The sequence below is a fragment of the Macadamia integrifolia genome, chromosome 2 (genome assembly GCF_013358625.1).
Source record: "Macadamia integrifolia cultivar HAES 741 chromosome 2, SCU_Mint_v3, whole genome shotgun sequence".
Classification (NCBI taxonomy): Eukaryota; Viridiplantae; Streptophyta; class Magnoliopsida; order Proteales; family Proteaceae; genus Macadamia; species Macadamia integrifolia.
Window position 1 is genome coordinate 26,231,846 of NC_056558.1, and position 20,538 is coordinate 26,252,383.

The 20,538-nt window shown below is 36.5% G+C and overlaps 2 protein-coding genes across 3 annotated transcripts in view; both read left to right on the forward strand.

Moving 5' to 3' along the window:
• The first annotated feature begins 10,308 nt into the window (after window positions 1-10,308).
• LOC122088308 overlaps window positions 10,309-20,538 on the forward strand; it is a 14,569-nt gene continuing 4,339 nt past the window's right edge. Inside the window, exon 1 of the mRNA XM_042657526.1 lies at window positions 10,309-10,501. The gene's annotated coding sequence lies outside the window, so the exon portion shown is untranslated. The remainder of the gene's footprint in view (window positions 10,502-20,538) is intronic.
• Window positions 10,426-13,561, forward strand: LOC122088296. 2 transcript variants are annotated; one of them, XM_042657513.1, is made up of 4 exons: window positions 10,460-10,555; window positions 11,428-11,569; window positions 12,715-13,140; window positions 13,231-13,561. In XM_042657513.1, exons 2-4 carry the CDS (start codon window positions 11,546-11,548, stop codon window positions 13,450-13,452), a joined length of 672 nt encoding a protein of 223 aa, XP_042513447.1. In that variant the 5' UTR covers window positions 10,460-10,555; window positions 11,428-11,545; the 3' UTR covers window positions 13,453-13,561. The 2 variants fall into 2 exon arrangements, with proteins under 2 accessions (XP_042513442.1, XP_042513447.1); XM_042657508.1 differs by lacking the exon at window positions 11,428-11,569 and having other exon boundaries at window positions 10,426-10,555.

Consider the following 20,538-nt stretch of genomic DNA (forward strand, 5'->3'; position numbering starts at 1 on the left):
AAGAAAAGCCATGATTCAGTACTGCACCCTATTTAATGTGTAAAGGAATTGAGAAGGAGAAGAGGAGGGGTGGGGGTGGGTTCTAGTTGATAAGACATCATCAGATTTGGGACTATAGAGTAGAGACATTCTTCTGTTCTTATTCTGCATACTACATATTTTGAGCACTGGAGTGGGTTCTCTCTCAATAAGCCAAATTGTCTTTGCCTGATCATTCAATTCTTTTTTAGTATAGCCCTAGAAATGAAATTCCTTGCTTTCAATATTTAATTATGGTCCTGACTCTTGATCTTCCACCTCTTACAGTAGTATAAATTTTTTCATAAGACATTATTCGGTGGCAATGGAAATAAGTATCTTCAAATTCAGTTCAAGCTAATGGGGATAGTAGCAGTCCTGGAGTCCCATGCCTCTCAAGTCTCAACTGCATCAGTTTCATTAAATTCCCTTTTTTATTTCAAGAAGATTGGATGATCACACGAATGATACCAGTATTCAGTTTCTTTGAACCATCAATTAGCATCAATCTACATTGAATTATCACTCATTGTTCATTAATACATTTGTAGCTCTTTTCTCAAATTGCATAGGCTATCTGCCATTACTAATCCTATTAAGGCATGAACAATTTGGTACCATTACTCATGATAACACCAAATATTAGGGTAAACTGTACCTTGAAATATAATTATCATCGTTTGCACCACACTTATGGATGATATTAATTAATGAAGCCCAATTATTAGTGTTCATGTACAATTAGAGAAATTACAGTTTGGAATAACACACTCTCACCTAATGCACTTCAGTTTCTTCCAACACTCATTATATGTTGTTGAGTTGCTTGAAAATGCTCTATGGTTTACAGTTTTTCACATGTTTTTGAGTTGCTTGAAAATACTTTATGGTTTACAGTTTTTCACTAATTCTTATTGAACATATCATCCTAGATTTGTGATCAAGCTAAAGAATTATAAAATTGCTATATGTAGAGTGAAGATTTTATTCCAACATGAAGCCAACTTGTTCATTTTTTTTTTTTTTGCTAAAATATCATTTGTATTAAAGAGGGGGAAAAAATAACACTTGTTCATATGTGTTATATTCATCTTGTGAATGCTCTATTGCATACATTACATGCAACTATGCAAGTAGGGATCGATCTTGAATGTGAAGTGATCAAAAGAGTAAAACTTCTCAAATCCCATAATTAGATGATATATGTTGTTGGGTTTGTTGATGGTTCTTGAATCTATTAATAAATTATTAGAGATATTCTAAAGACTTCAAAATCTGGATATATAGTTTTGTAAGAGAAAAAAATATTAAATATATTCAACAAAGCCTAAAATTCCCCCCACACCCCCCTCCTCCCCAAAAAAAAAAAAAAAATGTAGAAGAGAGTAGAAAAAAGAAAAAGAGCTCCACAACTGAAACAACGGCATATACCTACAACCTACAACCGAATCAAACTAAATGGAAAATTTGAAAATGATACAAGGACAGCCAGACCTCTGAGCCTATCCAAGAGAACATAGCTCTAGCTGATTGAAGGACTGGTCAAAAGACCACATCCCTACTAGCCCCTTACCACTACTACATATCTTATTTTGCAAAAGAAAAATTCATCCAAAAGTCACTTGGACCTATTCCTAGTAACTTTGGCCGTTGGGGAGGATGAGAATTTTTTTTTCTTCTTTTGTTACAGTTATTCAGGCCTTCGGCTTGAAATGGCCTTCTCCCCCACTTTGAGAAGGGCTATAAATGAACTTTAAGTTTTTTTGTTAATTATTCTATAATAAATTAACAATATCAATTGATTAAACTATGTTTTGCTAGGTCCACTATAAGCATGAACTAAGAACCGGCTATCTTGCTTGGTTTATGGTAAACACCATCTTCAATTTCCTTGCTCTGAGCCCCACTATACCACTTTCCAGCCAAAAATAAAATAAAATATATATTTAAAGATCAGTTCGGATCTAATTAATCACCAATATCAATTTTTAAATCATGATAATTTTTATATGACTGTAAAAGCATACCAGATAATTTAAACTTTTACGTATAACCCATTCTTGAATGAAGGCAACATGTATAACTATTCTAAGTGCTCAAATTCAAAAACACATTAATTAATTTAGGCTATTAATTTATTGCGTAAAGGTCGCATGACAGAGTCAAACTTGAACTTTCTAAAAGAAAAAAAGGTTGAGAAAATAATCCTTTTCAGAGCCAATTAAATTGTAAAGATTCAGGAGAGAAGGGGAGAAGGGGAGAAGGGGAGAAGGTGAGAAGGTGAAAGATTTTGTTAGGGGAGAAAAGTACATACTTTTTTGGAGTTTGAGGGTGGGCTTGTCATGTTCATGGACTCATGCTTTCCACTCCTCTCGTTTAGTATTTCATCACACAGGGACAGGGAGTAATGTACTTGCGTGTTATCTTTGGGCTATTGTTTCTCCCACTATTTCTCTCACCAGGGGAGAGATCAAACAAGTCTTTTTTTTTTTTTTTTTTTTCCTAATGTGATCCTAATGTGTACTCCATAAATGTGGAAGCATTAAATTTGTGATTAAAATCTTAGGTGAAAAGGAAAGAAAGATGAAGCCACTAAGCTAAAAGTTGATTTTGACCAAGTCTTAGGTAGTTATACTTCAGACCCCATCTTCTGCTAAGCTCTCTCTCTCTCTCTCTCTCTGCCAACCCTAATTGAGGTGTTTACTGTTTCAGAGTTACATCTACAAATGGAGTTTGATACAGACTGATACCTAACAAAAACGTGAGTATAGAGAGTTGGTCATACACTCATACTTAAATTGTGGTCATTAGTCTATGTCGATGTCATTCATGAATGAAACACCTCATCTTGTAAGTTGCAGCTCACCGTATTCACACAAAACCTTTAGAGGGTAATCGTGGTTTCCAGCACCTACCCAAGCTCCCTCCTTCCTCGACACTTCTCCCTTCAAATTTTATATTAAAACTTTGTGTTTCCATGCACATACCATAAAAAAAAAAAAAAAAAAAAAAAAGATTATTATAGCATATGAGGAGAGTTTGAGTTCTTCTAATAGTCTACCAATTGTCATTGGATTGACCCACCAGCCCGGTGGTATGACCAGATTGACTGGACCTATTGTCCAGTCTATCTGCTGGCATATGGTAGGTCTCATGTAATGTCTGGCTCTACAAAGTATAGTTGTTAGCACTCATAATATCCGAGGACTAAACTAAGAACATTAATGGCCAATTGGGATTCAACCCTAAAGATCAATCCAAAAGGTTGAGCTTTAGGGTGGGAAGGTCATTAGTCTACTAGTCGCACACTATCCAACTGATCATGTGGGTCTAAATCCGTCATTTTTGGGCATGACTGGTGTACAGACAATCCGCACTCGGATACCATTTGACAGTGTCAAACCCAAAAGCTCAATCTAATTAAGATAGAGAGGTTCTTTCCAAAATCATAAGTCCAAGAACCACACACTATTAGATTGGTCCGAGACTAGATAACTACACTCATTGTATCACCAACTGATTTTGAGCTAGTGGTGATATCTATAAATGGCTAATTAAACGAACAAAGCAAAGGAGGAACATTCTATGTTATGCCCTTGTTTTAAAAAATATATAGTATTTAACTGGTTTAATTTTTAATTTGAATTTGCAATGGACACCCACCACACAAAAAAAAAACATATGAGGCAATTGGATGGCTGATTGTTATAATTTTCTCTACAGCTTGTGTACATTATTATGAGAATATTTTTGGTTTCCTAAAGAGAGAAAATTGGCTAAGCAGGTTAATATCATCTAATAATTAGGTAATTTTTAGTCTTAGAGAATATATCTATATTTTTCTTTGAACTTTTGGGCGGTTAGGGATGAGGATGGAGTTCTGGGTGGGGGACTAGGGAAAATGGTTAATGTTTAGAGGAGAATATGGGTTTTGAGACTAGGGTCAATAATACAAACACCCCCACCACACCCCCCCACCCCCCCCCCAAAAAAAAAAAAACCCACCTAATCCAAATGGCAGTACCCATCTTAGTAAATTGAATTCTTAGCTTGAAAACCAATAATTGCATATACAATTGGGTTGACTTGTCCATTAAAAGAAGGGAAACAGTTTATTTTTATTTTTTTTTATTTAATTTTAATCTCAAACATTGGTTGTTGTACTGATATGTGCAGTATTGTTTTTGGTGCTGACTTTTCACTTTGAGGGATAAAATTTAATGGGAGAAACGAATGTTATGATATATTAGAATTGGTTGACACAGGTTGAAAGTAGCAATTATTGGTTTGGTTTAGCTATTTAGAATCTCTAGTCCTTTTGACAAAACCAACTCTCAAATCTATCTAATAACTACTAAAGTGGAGTAAGTATATGCTATATATAAAGGTAGAAATATCATTGAAATAGTATCATATAATATGCCCCTTTGATCTTCTACGTCGACATGTCAGCATTTTATTTTTCTTGAATCCATCCATGAGTGGGGATACTATTAGAGATTTCAATAAACAAAATGGGGTTTTGATTGATTATTCAGGTGCACTCCATGTAATAGTATATGCCCTTTTTTTTTTTTGGGTCTATGAATATTATGTTATCTATTACTTTACATTTAAGTTGTGATTCAAACTCAATTTTTGGGGCTTTTTTTGGGGGGAGGGGGGGGGGTAAGAAAAGTTATTACCTTACCAATAGAGAAAGGAGCATTCGTTCTTCACCGGTGATATGACTATATTGATTGGATTTTTGGTTCCTTATTAACTCTTATACCCTATTATTCATGCTCACAAATATCCATTCTGAATTCAATCAAAGGGTCGATTACAAACAGAAATAAAATTAAATTCAATCAGATAGTTTAGATGTTTATGGCCAGTGAAGAAATTCTTCCTTCATCGTGGATAAAGGGAAACTCAATCCTTTGATTAATTATAATTAAATTATTTTTTCGTGGGAATAATAATAACAATACCACTACAAGCAACATTAACAACAAAAACTAGGGTTTATTGGTCCAACCATTGATAACCATATCATGGCCCAGACCTTAGTTAATAAATTTGAAATAAACATGTCAAAATACACCTAATTAATTGGGTGAAATTCAGATCATGGTCTATTTGATTGGAAAATTATTTTGGTCAATTTAAGGAATTGTGCTATCTACTTTTAGAAGGGGTTACGATCACATTCAACTTGCTATTATCCATTACCATTGTAACAATCCAACATAATCGATTATTTAATATGACACTCTATTTATTATTAAACAAACTAAACAAAAATTTAATAATTTTATTGTATTAGCTAGCATCAATATAGGATAAGACTTTAAAATGGCTATGATCCTACAAAGCAGAATTTGCAACAAATTGTTTATTTGTGTAGAGAAATATAGTATATTAGTCATCATAATGACCTAAATTGTTATAATTAGAATATCTATTAAGTTTGATGCTGCATAAATACTTGTTTTGAGTGCAAAAGTAATATATCATATGAGAGAGAGGGTCAAGTACTCATTTAGTAGAACTTTACAATGTTTCAAAATAAAGTAATAAAAATAAAAATTATTGTTGTATTAGATACATTAATTGCATTATAAATTTGAATGTGGCATGTGAATACCTTACCATTTAAGGGTTAAGATGACCTAATCGTCAGCCATCCAAATTGTAGAAATAACAGCTAAGAAGAAAACTTATCCTTAGGTCAAAAGGAAACCTGTCTTCATAAGGGAAATACAAAGTCTTGGAAAAAATAACATGGTAATTAATGACCAGTATAAGGGACAATCCATCAGCTAGCAATTCATAGGAGCTAGCATCATATAAGATATCATGTAACAATAATTGGCAACTACTGTTAGAAATGGAATCCATGTTGCAGAAGAAAATTAAAGTATTAATATTGTGGTCCAATTATCCTCAACAAAAGTTAAAATAAATAAATCAACAAAGTTATGTAAAGGGTCCAAATAAAATATGGAAAAGATAAGGGTTTGGGAACGATGTTCCTTTCATAAGATTCCACACCAAAATCTCCATGAATCCATGTAATGACTCTCCCAACACCAACAAGGAGAATTCGAAGAAACTGCAAGAAAGTTGGCAATGGTGCATAAGCTAGAAAACAAACCCTTCAATTCAAAAGGTTTCTGTATTAATATATAAGGGAATAAGATCATGTCAGCACTGACACCAATTGAGAAAGAAGTGGCCACTATTAAAAATGGAGAACATTAAGATCTTGTATTCAAGGATGGGGACTCTTAGTGCAAGTTTGGGTAAGCATCTGAGATGGGTTTTATGAATCCAGCTTCTAGGGTGGAACAAAAAATGATTTCAAACTGAATTTTCTGTGATTGATGTACCTTTTGTGTCCTTTGAGTCTGGCTTAATCTGAAAGCCTATATATAAACTAGAAGTACAGAATCTTACGCAAATACAACTTTGTTTTACTTATTTGTGCATCTTAATGCCACATTATTTGAATTGCAAATGCATTATATAGGGTAAATCATCCTCTAATGAAGTCCTTATTTTGATTGTATGAACTTTCTCACCCTAAAAAGGGTATACCTAGTGGCACGAGGCTCCAGTCATTGCGCATGGGTTTGGGGAGTATGCAACCTTACCTAAGAGTGTTAAATGGTATGATTTTGATTTGGTTCACGATATAAAAAATAGAAACCAAAATCGAATCATTTATTAAACAGTTTCATTGTATAAAATCAAAATTGAATTATTTAATAAACGGTTATAAGATTCCTAAATGGTTTTATAGAAAATATTATAGCCAAAAATCTAATCCATAAGACAAAATTCATAAGAAATTATTTAATATTAATCTACATTCATATAAAAATGTATAAATAACTATTTAATAAACATCTATTCTATCTTTTTTAATTTCGTATGATTATTTTTAGAAAAAAGCATAAATAATTTCATCAATATGGGGCGAGGCCATGAGAGGATGTTCAAGATTCGAGAGGGTATTATTTATATAATATATAAATCGAAACTTAATTGATTTTAATTGGTTTAAACGATTAAATACAAAATCGAACTGTTGATTAAACGGTCTTATTTTCTAAATTAAAACAAAACTCTTTAATAGACGTTTTACAATTCCGGTATAAATGTTTTCGATAAATGGTTTTGTTGGTTCTCACAGTTAGCTTGACCCACTTCATGGAAAAACTATTACTTACTAGAACTCACAATCATTAGGTCGCAATGGGACAACCTTACTTGAACTTTTTTTGCCCTAGCCTACTCATTGCCGCCAATCAAATATAAACACTCAATTGGAACTTAAGGGCCCACAATTTTATATTTTAATAGCTCCCACTTAGATTAAATCCCATGCATGTCAATCACTTGACAACCATGACTCTTCATAGGGGGTGCTTACATGGTTGCCCTTTCTTACAAGGATATAATTAATCTAGTTAATCCTTACCCTAAATAAATAAACTAATTAATCCCTGAAAAGTAAAGTGGAGATGATAAGAATATATCCCTGACTAAGAAAGGTTGGAGCAGAAAGAGCCCCAAGCAAACCACCAAAATTTGTTCCAAAATTTGACTTGGTTAAGAGCACCCATGTTCCTTCAACTCAAATTAATGAAGATTGTAATAAACACAGACACCCACACTAGTCCTACTCCAATGGGTCCGTCATTGAGGGTGGCAAGGTAGCCTGGCCCTAGCCATGACAACAGCCAAGCGACGATCTTTCATCCATGAAACTAATATTTTATTGACCACACCTCATTTCTTTATCTAAATGACATTGACACTCACTAACATGAGAATTGAGAGATTATCTCTCTGTCTCTCTCTCTGATCTTCGTCTTTGTCTTGTAAGATGGCAATCCTTGTTTTTATTGTTTTTGTTATTGACTATGGGAGTAGTAAACAAATCATTTTTAATTTCTAGGAAAAGTGATGATGACTTTCTCCTTTGTTTAAAGAATTTTTATGAGTTTGTTGGTTGTCAAAAGAATAAGATTTGATATGAAAGGATGGATATATGATGATAGTTAATCAGTACTGATTGTTTGGTTTATTAATCAACTTGTGTTTAACTATTTCTGTTTCTTATTATATAAAGTAACAAAGATATTAGTGTTTTTGATTCAGTGAAGGTGAATTGGACACGTACTGACAATTATATTATATATTATTAAGAAAACAGAAAAAGGGAAGGTCCCTTTTTGAAGGTTTTTATTTATTTATTTATTTATTTTATTTTAGAGGAGGGAGAAAGTAGAAGCTAGCTGTGTGGGGAAGGAGGGACGTGACAGCGGACTTAATATGATATTATGATTCATAGGTTACTAATCTCACATCAGTTTCGAAAGAGATTTGATGTGGGTTGATATTATGGTTTTAAAGTATGGTATGAGAATGGGTATTGGTCAGTCTCGAAACTGTTACAACATTGGAATGGGTTGGTATTGGATTGTTCGTATCAAATAGAAATATCTTCGTTTCACTTTTAAAAAAAATATATATATATATATATATATATATATTTTTTTACTTTTTTACCCCTAGTCTATACCGTTCAAGCGATACATTATTGCCCAGGTATTGGGATTGGACACTTTCTAAAACGATACGGATCACCTGATACGGGCAATCCGATGACAATACATAGAATCATAGTTGATATGGTCTTTTGTTCCCTCATCTTATAAGCCGGATTATGAAGTTGAGTTCTTTCAAGTCTGTATAAATGATGCTGATATGTATAGTCTTGGTTAATCTGAGAGAGAGAGAGAGAGAGAGAGAGGGGTTATTAGAGTCTCACTCAATCACGAAAGGACCTCAAACTCAAATGGAGACTCACTCACATATCAAGTTTGTAATTAAGACTTTCTTAAATAGGATTAAGGAGAGTCCATTGCTAGAAAGGGTAACCTAGTCATCGGTGGATAAACCACCTTAAGATCACTAGATGTTTTTGGCTTTCTGCCTTCTATTATAAAATTCTACAATTAAATTAGTGGTTCTGGGCTCATCCCGATTGTGGGTAGGCCCATCTGAATATAGAGCTAACAGGCCTTAGGGCCTATAATCGTTATAATACCCTGTGCTCACAGAAGCCCAGCACACGCGGCATATTACTGAAAGCAAATCTCTAATGACCAAATAAAAAATAAAACAAGGACAGCATAAGCTAAGCTACCAAAAAATAAAAATATAGAAATAGTTTTTCTTTCACCCACGGAAGAGAATCTCTTAATCCATGGGATCTGACTTTCCAATTAAACTCAAGAAAACTGTTCTAGATCATTAGTTAATAGGGGTAATGATGAAATTTACTATTCCAGGAGTTCAATCATAATTTCTAATCACCTTGGATAAAAAGATTCTCTCTTCACCTTGAGTGGGGAAACTTTCTCCAAAAAATGAAAATGAATTGAGAAATAGTGATCCATGTATGTGCCACTTAAAAACCACAAAAAAGGAACCAAAGGAGCCCATTGGGCCTACCTTCATGGGTTTACTACTCTGTTTAGTTATGGTCACTGGAAAAGTTTACAGCTAAAAGTGGAAATTTGTTACGATCCCATATTAGCTTTATGGGGGCTGATCCCACATCAGTTTTATGGGAATTGATGTGGTCTTGTGTCCTCTCACGTTGTACGTAGGTTTCTGGGGTTGAGTTCTTTTAGGACCGTAATAGTGGTATCAGAACAGTCGATCATTGGCCCAAGCCGCTTGTGGAATGGGCAACTTGGTGCCAGAGTGAGAGCCACTAGGAAAGGGCTATTTGCCACTAGGCAGAAACCTTGGAGCAGAGTGAACGTCGCTTAGAAAAGGGCTACCTGATTCGGAGTGGGCTGCCATGGATGTCGGGTTCAGAAGCATGGTAGTATGTTACAATCTCATATCAGCTTATGGGGGCTGATCCTGCATCGATTTCCTATGAGAATTGATGTGTGTTGATATGGTCTCGGGTCCCCTTACCTTGTAAGCTAGTTTATGGAGTTGAGTTCTTCCAAGACTATAACAAAATCAAAGCCCAAGTATGCTCTGGGCCTGATTCGCTGTGGAGAGGTCCATATTTCTTAGCCCGTGTACAGTGGCCCAGCTAGGGTCTAGGAGCACAAACGGGGCCATGTAAAGTGGAGAGTTAAAACGATTTGGATTGGAATCTTTAATTGTCAGGGGCCCACAGAACCAGAACAGGCCTTGCACAAGTTGCCCGATGATGTAGGAGATTCCAATCTGACGGAGCTTCGTGCTGTAATCAGTATTGTCTTTGTTGAACAGGGCAGGCCTTCGTTTAGTTTTGCTGGGCGGGGCGTGGGAAGCTCGGACTTCCTCGGAGCTCAGGTTTGCGTGGGGGAGAAGGGCTGAAGAGCCGACAAGAAGCTGAACCTGAAGGTTCAGTTGCAGAAGACGCAGGTGGTTGGGAAACGGGAGCTATCAGCTAAGAGAGAGAGAGAGAGAGAGAGAGAGAGAGAAAAAGATGGCGCTGAGAGCTTGTGCATCCTCTGGGTCATCGAGATTTCAGGTACTTGACTTCACTGCTGCTACTCGTTTTAATGTTTCCTTTTCATCTATCCCTACTTCTAGAGAGAGAAAAAATGGGATCTAGTTTGTAAATTTTGATTCTAAGAGCAATGGCAAATAGAACTCTTTTCATATATGGATCTGGTTGGGTTCACATTTGAGACGGAATGGTAAGACAGACCACCGTAAAAGGAATCCCTAGGTTTGAGAAATTTTTGGTTTGTCATTGATTGGATGTATTACTGCTCCTTCTATGGTTCAAAATCTATTTTTCCAGGATTCTTCCTTAAGAACATTTCCAGATGAGGCTCATTCTCAGACGCCAATGGGTTGAAAAGCCATGGGTGTACAATGGTGTAATGGAATGATTTTGTTGGAGAATTTTGCACTTAATTCTTGATGGGACAAAGCTGGTTTTAGCATGAATATATGTTTTTGTTTCCTTTCGCCTTAGAAGGGTTTTCCATGTTAAAATTGGCGTTTGCTTTTCCTGTTGGATTGATTTGTTCAGTGTGTTATTCTTTTGCGCATATTGGGTTATTGTTGTATATCTCCATTAACTCGCAGATGGAAAAAAGGTTGTTTTTCCAAACAACTATGAACTACCTTATGGTTTTAGAGATCCTTGCTAAATCCTAAAAAAATTTTAAAGAAAACTACACTTGCTGATTTCTTTTGAGGAGAAGACATAGAAGTTGAATAGCAACACTGAGTTCTCCTTTTTCATTCTTCATTACGTGCAACTATGCTCTTGTTAGTTTAGGAAGACATTTTCCCTATGAGTTTGTTAAATCATTTTTAATCTCAGTACATCTCTAGGAGAATGTCTCAAGTTCCAGTCAACTAAAGCTATATGAAACTATTAAACCCCAGGCAGTACCATTGTCGTGAACATTGCATCAAAGTCTTGACAAGTTTCTATCAACTCCTGTTGTCCATCAAGCATTGAGATAACACACTCCAATCAATCCTCTATCGTCTTTCTCTAATTATGGTTATTGTCTTGAATTTGAAGGTATGCTTTAAAACTTTCCAATCTATGAGTACTATACTTCCTTAAAAGCCTTTCTTGAATATCAAATCATTATTTTAGTCAGTAAGGAGGAACTTTCAAGCTTCCACCATCTTTATGTTTTGCCATTACTAATACAATGGAGATTGTTGGCATATTGGATTTTTCCCAATATATACACTTGAAGAGAACATTTACAGCACCAGAAATTAATGCGAATGTTGTGACCTTCCTATTTGATTTGGCATCTGCAACTAAAGTTTTAATGGGTATGTAAGCATTGGTCATCTTTTGGTGCGAATTGAAACTCAGTGCTGTAAAAATGAAGGCTCTTTTCTATAATATACTTGTAAACGAAAATGCTTACATTACAATTTTCATCTATGAAGCTAATCTTTCTATTTGCTGATAATTTAGCAACCTTGTGTTGCAAAGGGGAGGCCTACTCTTTGATCAAATCAACAATACTTCAATTGCAAAGCCATGATCTCTTAGATAAATTTACAATAGTGTCTATCTTCTTCCACCTACATTGAGTTGTATCTCATTTTAATCTACAACAGAAATCATATCTTTGAAGATCTTATGTCTTTTATTTAGAGTTCAGTACTCCATGGGAAGACCATTCGTGTCACTGAAAATAAAACTGTAAAAGAATGGGATCAGGGATCCAACTGAAGTGCAGTTGGAGGGCCTTTTAACTGCAATGGCTTTCAGCCATGTGACAGTGTTTGATGGGGCTGAAACTTAGTGGACATGTTATCCACTACATTGTCTAATCACAGTCAAATTGCAGTCCAGTGTGAGTGCCCCACATGTAACTGCATTCCTTTTAAGAGTCATTTTAATTTGGGACTAAGGGCCATACAGGATCATTGGAAAAACTAGGGGAAAGCCCTGTATAACAGTATAAGTTGGGAAATATGGCTGTGATGGGCCTCCAATTGGACAAGTGGCCTATGCGGGTATCCACCCCCCCTCCCCAATGACACAATGAATAGTCCATGTGGCCAGATTAGCCACTTCAGTTGGAATACCTTCCTACTATGCTTCAGTCAGCTATTTTTTTCCTAATAGGACTTTTATTGTTAGAAAAACTCTTCACATCTTCGAATATTTTGCGTTTGACTGCACTCATCTTTCAACAGATAAAGTTTATTGAAGGCCACAGGTATCCAGTCCATAGGCTCTCGCAGTTTGCATGCACTCAGAACTTCCAATCATTTCGAACATGTCCAATAAGAAGAGCAAACATTGCACATTTCAGTGAACCAAATAAAAAGATGGTGCATGTGTATCGTTTCAGAGAGAGGCTGTGGGCTTCTCTTCCTGAGCCAGTGAAAGAGTTTCCTTGGAGGAAAGCAGAGGATCTGGTGCTGCAGCACTTGCTGATACATGGAGAGAGAGCATTGAAATGGTCTCTGATTACATTGTTCATTTTTAGCTTCTTATCAGACGTAATATTTTCTGTTGTGAGAAACAGAGAATTAATGGTACCTCTAGGTCTTTTCATTGGCTGCACACTGGCTGACTTCTTGAAGGAGACTTCTAAGGAATTGTTTGAAGGCATCAAGGTATGCTCTCTCTGCTTGTTTGCTTATCATTTAGTAGTCTCTTTATGCCTTATATTGATGCTTTCTTGGGTGTTTCTTCTGGCTATTCAGGAAGGAGGTTTGAGATGGCACCTTCTTGGCATTGGTTCTTTCTTTGTTCTTGTTAAGTTTGTCTCTGTGTATTTCACAGTGCAAGGACGTGTATTTCTTTCCCATGTTGGGAACGGCGGGTTGATGCAGGTTCTATGGTTATGGAGAAAACTACTGGAGGAAAGAGAATCTGTTAATGTGGAGCTGTTGCACCAAAATGATTTTAAATCCAACAATGTGTAAGGTTGAAAGGCACATTTGGTTCCCTGCATTCCCGAGGGATTTGGCCATACTGCAATTTTGTAGTCAAGCATTTTCCTCCTTTTAGTAGTTTTGCCATAATTTCGTTAAATGATGGTCTCAAATCCCAGTTCTATTGTGGTGGTCACAATGCTGTTTAGGATGAGGGGCATCAACTGAGATCATTGAGCTCTCCCAGCTAGTACTGCATGACATGTTACTGCTGTACTCCATACTGGTTAGAGCTAACCTGGAGAAGCTACCAGTACTCTATAAGAGCTGGAATCATCTCTGGCTTGATTGGTTTTCTGGGACGTACAAGACATGAACACAATGTTTAAGCATGGTTCCAGTAAATCATGGACCACATTGAAAAGCATGCATACTACAATAAATGTTTACGAGCCTCTTAGGCTCCGTTTGGTATCGTTTCTGTTCCAGAAACTCCGTTTCGTGTCAGAAACGGAAATTTCAGTTTCTGTGTCAAAACGCCGTTTTTAAACGATTTAAGGCTGTTTGGTGAATCTGTTTCTAGAACAGTTTCAGAACCAAGAAACGACATTTCTGCCGTTTGGTAATACTTGTTGCAGAAACGGTTTTTTTTTTCCTTTTCTTTTAAGTCAATAATTACAAAAATAACATTAAAATACTATAAGCATATAAATTTTTTTGGGACAATAAAATATTACACACCAACGAAAAAAAACATGGTTCCCAAAAGATGAATAAAATACATTATTAACAATGCCTTGTGCAAGTTAACTATTACATAATTCCCCAAATTTTCACTTTTTTTCCAAGTCTAAAGATTTGAATGCATGGAGGATGTCTTTCATCTTATTTGTTTGGTCCTCTAATCCTTTAAGTGTTCCTTCCAGATATCCTTTCATGTACTCGTTCGAAACGGAAAGTGGTCTGGATGATGTTGATGTTGAGCTTGAGTTTTCTGAACATAATGTATGTTGTATGGTAGAGATATGTGTTTCATCGTTCAACCATACAAACATACCACATCCACGGTTATCAGCCTATATCAAATAATAGATGTGATTAGGGTCGTTGAAATTTAACATCGAATTAAACAAAAATCATAAATTATCTATAGGTATAGGTCAATCGTAGAAATAAATTACCTCAGTTGAACTTGGGCGATATAGAAAATACTGTCTCTTGTTTGGACCTTTCGTCGCAGTTCGTATTTTGCATTGACCTTTATCACATCTACATAGATGTAGTTGGTCCACCCACATGAAAAAATTACATGAATCTTCACACTTGAAAAATTCTCTTCCAATATTTTTACCCGACTTGGTTGTATATTTACCACAACTCTTCCCACAAATTTCACAAGTTGCTATCATGAGTGGGGGCATAGAAGAAGTCATTTGTAACAAAAATTTATTTATCAAAAAAGTTAATATAGCATCCAAATATATGACATTCATAATAATATATCAACTTGTACCACATATATAAATGTACCATAAAACAAGTACTACGTGGGTTGAAACATCAATTTAGGTTTTTAGTTTTGGCAAAATAGTTATCGGTTTTAGTTTTCAACTAGTTCTGGCATCCTTTGCTGTCTAGCCATTGCATTTGTAATTCTTAGCCTAGTGGCATTCATCTCTTTTGCCCGATTTCGTTGACTTGATTGTATTGTAGAATGATCAACGAAATCTTCATGTGGCGGATTCAAGTCATCTTCTGCAACTTTTAAATCATCGCTCATCTCCACGAATTTTGCATCAGCAATATGCTCTTCTCGAATATAATTGTGTAGCCCACAATATGCTAGTACGATTGATGCCTGAGCTTCCACTGGGAACTGATGCATTAGCCTTAAAATTTTAAATTTGTTCTTCAATACCCCAAATGTGCGTTCAATGACATTCCGAAGTGATGAATGCCTATAATTGAACAACTCTTTCGCTGTTCTTGGGGATCTTCTACGCCCTTTATAGTCCGGTAGATGGTATCTCTCACCCCTAAATGGTGTCAAAAATTCAGATTGGCTAGCATACCCAGAGTCGACAACATAATACTTTCCTACAGACAAAAAATAATGTATATTATTACATATACACTCAAATGAAAATCTAATATAATAGTATAAAGTTAATACCTGGAGGTGGATGTGGAAAACTCAATCGAGGATCACTTCTTGCCTGTTCAAGTACCCGACAGTCATTTGCACTACCTTCCCATCCCGCATATACATATATGAATCGCATGTCAAATGAACATGCACACATCACATTTTGAGTTGTGATCCCCTTTCGATTCCTATATCGAATTTGATCCTCTCTTGGAACTACCGCATGGATATGAGTACCATCTATGGCGCCAATGCAATGCTATGACATATATTGACAATTAAATGGCCAGTACATATAAGAATATAAACATTCATATCTTGAGTTACAAACATGTATCATATTAACATATTTACCTTGAAAAAAGGATAGTATTTTGGGTTCTGTGCAATCTCTATCGGTATCATATTGACGTCTGGCGGTCTGATTTTCTCCTTAGCCAGGCGTTGCATTGCAATCAAGACAACATTGAATGTTCGACTAACTGTTTCTCCTGAGTGGTTGAAATGATTTTGGGTGTCCCTATTACTTGAACCCTTCCCAACAATCCATAGGAACATTCCAAGCTGTTCATCCACTCGGATGTTGGTCGTATCTTTCAACCACCCCCTATGTCTAACATAGTCACATAGGTTCAGGAAGACATGACGTTCCATCCTAAACTCTTCATAGCATCTGTTGGCATGCCCATTCAATACCTCATGCATCATGACAGCACCTGGAAATACACTATCCCTACATGGTTCCCGAATATATACAACATCACTCAATAATTCCATTCCCATGTGAATGATCGTATCTTCTTCATCACTAGAAGTTTGACATAATGCATTTGACATAACTGCAATAAATAAACAATTACTACACAATTGGAAACAAATAACTGTAAAACATAACACGATGACACATCGTCTCAACCCAAAACACATGTTCAACATTACACACATCAATAATATAAAAAAAAAAAACTATGCATAAATAAAAGCCAAGTCATGCAATGTATCTCCAAAAGTAAAATTACACAAATCAAAAGTAGATTCTCGAATCCAAAATTATCAAAAGTAGCATTCAAACACAACCTCAACTACTCCAAGGCATCTAAAAGCCAAATCCTCTTCACAGGCTCTGCACAGACAAACAACTCCCTCCAACTAGGATCAGTACACATACGACTGGTGGCCTTCAAATATATCTTCTTTGATATATCCGGTATGGAGGATATCACCGCCTCACATGCACTCACACTGAAATCTCGAGGACAAGATGCACCTACCCCACCACGAACAGGAGATGTAACAGAAGTACTGGATGCTTTCTCAATTTTCATGGATAAATACTTCCCATACAAGTCCTTCACGTGGCTATCTCCCTTATTGGCGCTCTTTTTTCTTCGTCCCGTAGGTGTCCTATCAAGACTTCGTTTTGTGGTGGTCTGAGTTGGAGTATGAGTATCCTCATGAAAGGGGTCATTCATGCTTATATGCACCGGGGTACTGGGGGAGTGAGAGACTTGCTCAATATCAACTGTATTAACAGCTTCGATGCCATCCAAATCTTGAGCACTATCAACCCCTAAGTTACCTGTAGCATATGCACCCCCAAATACCATGCTCAAATCTGGCCAATTGTTTAATCCATACTTCTTGTATTTCAACCAACCTGGATTTGCCTGCATAAACAGTAATTGTATCACGTATATGTACTACTCATTGTAATCTAATTTTTAAATAATTCAACTAGCTAGTGAAATCTAGGGTACCTGTATTGCCCTATCCCATAAGGACTCATCATCAACTGTGACTGCTTTTGTCATTGAGTTCCACCCAAATCCAGTTGTGTCAAGCAGTCTCTTGAACTGTTGATACTCTTGTTTCAACTTGTTCATCTTATTGCGTAACTGTTCTCTCCCGACTGGACGATTTAAAGCCTGTTGAAATTGCTTTGTAATGTTCTCCCATCCAGTTTTGTTAAATGAATTACCGGATTTGTGACCATTTTTTACAGCTTCTTTCATTGCTTCAATGAGAACAGTGGTCTCAAATTCTGACCACTTAATGGCAGGGATACTACTTCCAGACATAATAGCTAGGCATTATAAGTTAGTGTAAAAGTTAGCATACTGTGACAAAAAAAAGACTGAACACTAAAAAAAGAAATAACAAAGATTATCTTGGAGAGAGATAATGGAAAGACCAATAAAACCAAGTAAGGTAACAAAGAAATCAAGCATAGGCAAAATAACAAAGATATCAAGCATAGGAAAATAACAAAGATATCAAGCATAGGAAAATAACAAAGATATCAAGCATAGGAAAATAATAAAGAAGCAAGCTTCCATTGCCTGATGTTTTGCAGTGAGTCGGGGCGTTTGCAAAACAATAATATGCTAATGGTCTATCCTTTATGATGCATATAGTTGTAAATATGGAGCTGCTTAACTGGCTTTCTATTTATGCTGATGTTCACAGGTATGGGATTGACTTAGCTCAGGGAGTTCTAGAATTGCATTCGAAAGGGACACTTATTTTAAATCTTAAGCCCTTCAACTTCCTTCTTAATGAGAACAACCAAGCAATGCTGGGTGATTTTGGAACCACTGATCTACTGCTTGGGATTCCATTGGCAAGTTCAGATATGGCTTTGAGACTGATTCATGGGGGTTTGGATGCAGCATCGTGGAGATGTTGACTGGAACTCAACCCTGGTGTGGGAGATCAGTGGAGGAAATTCATGGGGGTTTGGATGCAGTATCGTGGAGATGTTTATTCTTTCTTTTCTCTTGGTAATGAATTTTTACTTCATCCAAAAAAAAAAAAAGTGCTGTTTGGAGATTTTGAAGGTTAGGCCTATTGCTCATGGGGCGATTTCTTACCATATTGATGATGGGGCCTCCACCTTTCTATGGTTAACCTTTGGCACCCTGTGGGGCTCTTCTCCCTGCAATTGGTGCTAGAGCATTATCAGTATAAACCCCTATTAGTGCTGGAGTATTTTAATATGAGTCGTGTACTTCTATTCTTTCAGAGGATCATATCATGCACAAAATCTAATTTCGCTTCACCTAAGACAAGATCTAAACAGACGGTTAAAAGTAAAATATAGAAAATTCGTAAAGGTAACATATGGGGGGTGTCATTATCATCATCATACATATCCAAAGTCCAAACCATCTCAGCTGCCAGATAATCCATCTTTCTTTTGGCAGTGATATACACCTTAACTGCCTGGGCCTAGAGAAGGTTATGTGAAGCACCATTAAGTTTGATAGATGTGATTTGAACATTGATGTTATCTGTAGGAGGTTCAGAATCTGCTATAATACCATATCCAGCACTATCACGTCACAGAGATAACTTAGAAGCAACCAGCCACAAAGAGCAATACATGATAATCAAGGGATAATACCCAGGCGACAATATACAATCAATATTGCTATCTAGTAGCAAAGAACATCAAACCGGAACCAAGGAACGCCAAAACAGTAGCCAAAATCATAGGGTTTAGGGTTCTGTTAGGTCTGAAATTTTGACCAGAGACAGTCCAATATGGAGAGAATGTCTCCAAAATTTCAGCGATCAACCCATGAGATTGTAGTGTTCTTGAAAAATTCCCCAAAAGGAGATCTAATATAAAGTTACCTGAGATGGGTTTTTCGGAAGGTCTCTTGGAACAAGCTGGATTCGCCGATTGTCGGGAACGAAGGTTGGAGGAAGAAGACGAACGAGAAGAATGGAGACCTGAGATGGGTTTTTCGGAAGGAGGGAAGTGGGTTCTGGTTCAACTCTTTCGCTGATCTCCTCTCCTTGTCGCCGACCGTCGGGAACGAAGGTTGGAGGAAGAAGAAGAACGAGATCACTTCTTGCCTGAGATGGGTTTTTCGGAAGTTCAGATATGGGTTCTGGCTTCTCTCCTCGCTGATCTCCTCTCTCTGTCGCCGACCGTCGGGAACGAAGGTTGGAGGAAGAAGAAGAACGAGACCTGAGACGGTTTTGGCTTCTCTCCTTTGCTCTCCTCTCTCTGTCGCGGTATTGGGTCGGCAACGATTGTTTCAACAGATATTATTTTGAAACGAAACCCACCGACAGAATAGGGAGCGGGGTGTTTCGTCAAATCACTGATTTTTTGTTTTTTATGTACTTTGAGTTTCAAAAAAACAGGAACGGAGCTTTATAGAACCAAACGGTTTTTTGCGTTTTTTGGTTCTATTAACACTCAAAAACGCTAGAAACGTTTTTTATGAACACTACCAAACGGCCTCTTATTGTTTTGATGGGCACCCAAAAAATTGGTAGCCGATCTCGATAGTAGAGTAAGTCAGCCACATTGTTATTATTAGCTTTTTGATGCACCTCCACATGGTTGCAGGCAATGTGATGAAAGAAAATGAGTTCACCTACAATTGTACCTAGAATAAGTTGGTTTACTAATCCTAGCCTGTTGAGCTAACCTAGTAGCAAGACACAGTAGCATCATATTATGAAACAAAGATGTAATAGAGAAAAAGAGATTGAACAGATCTAGAGGCCAAGCTGCCTGATCCTTTACGAGTTGATAGATGAATCATTCAACCAAACGACAAGTCGTTCAAGTTGTGGGTCCCATTTGATAGATATCAAATATCAAGCCTTGATACAGGCTGATACAAAATCTGTCTAATAAATAGTAATTACCCTTATGGCTAAATTAGCAGTGTGAGGAGATTCCCATAGTGTGCTTTTAACAATGGCTCTTTATGTGATATCCAGTATATACAATAAAAGAAACTTGTGACCAGAACACATTTGGTAGACATGGGCGGATCCATGTGATGGAATACCATAAACCCACTTCATATAACAAAGTTTCAGCTCAAAACAAGCACGAGAAAGTGCCTCAAAAGTAAGTTTAAACTGACAGAAATTTACATAATTGTTGGTATAATCCATTCCAATGAAGTGGCATCCTTGTAATCTTATAATTGGTGATATCCCATGCCTGAGAAACGAGGGATCCG

What these genes read in the sequence shown, in the direction of transcription:
- LOC122088296 (XM_042657508.1), top strand. Translation starts at nt 10,511, where the DNA reads ATGGCGCTGAGAGCTTGTGCATCCTCTGGGTCATCGAGATTTCAG. An exon ending in CTGGGTCATCGAGATTTCAG is followed by an intron (nt 10,556 to 12,714) that starts GTACTTGACTTC and finishes ATCTTTCAACAG; the next exon opens with ATAAAGTTTATTGAAGGCCA. An exon ending in AATTGTTTGAAGGCATCAAG is followed by an intron (nt 13,141 to 13,230) that starts GTATGCTCTCTC and finishes CTGGCTATTCAG; the next exon opens with GAAGGAGGTTTGAGATGGCA.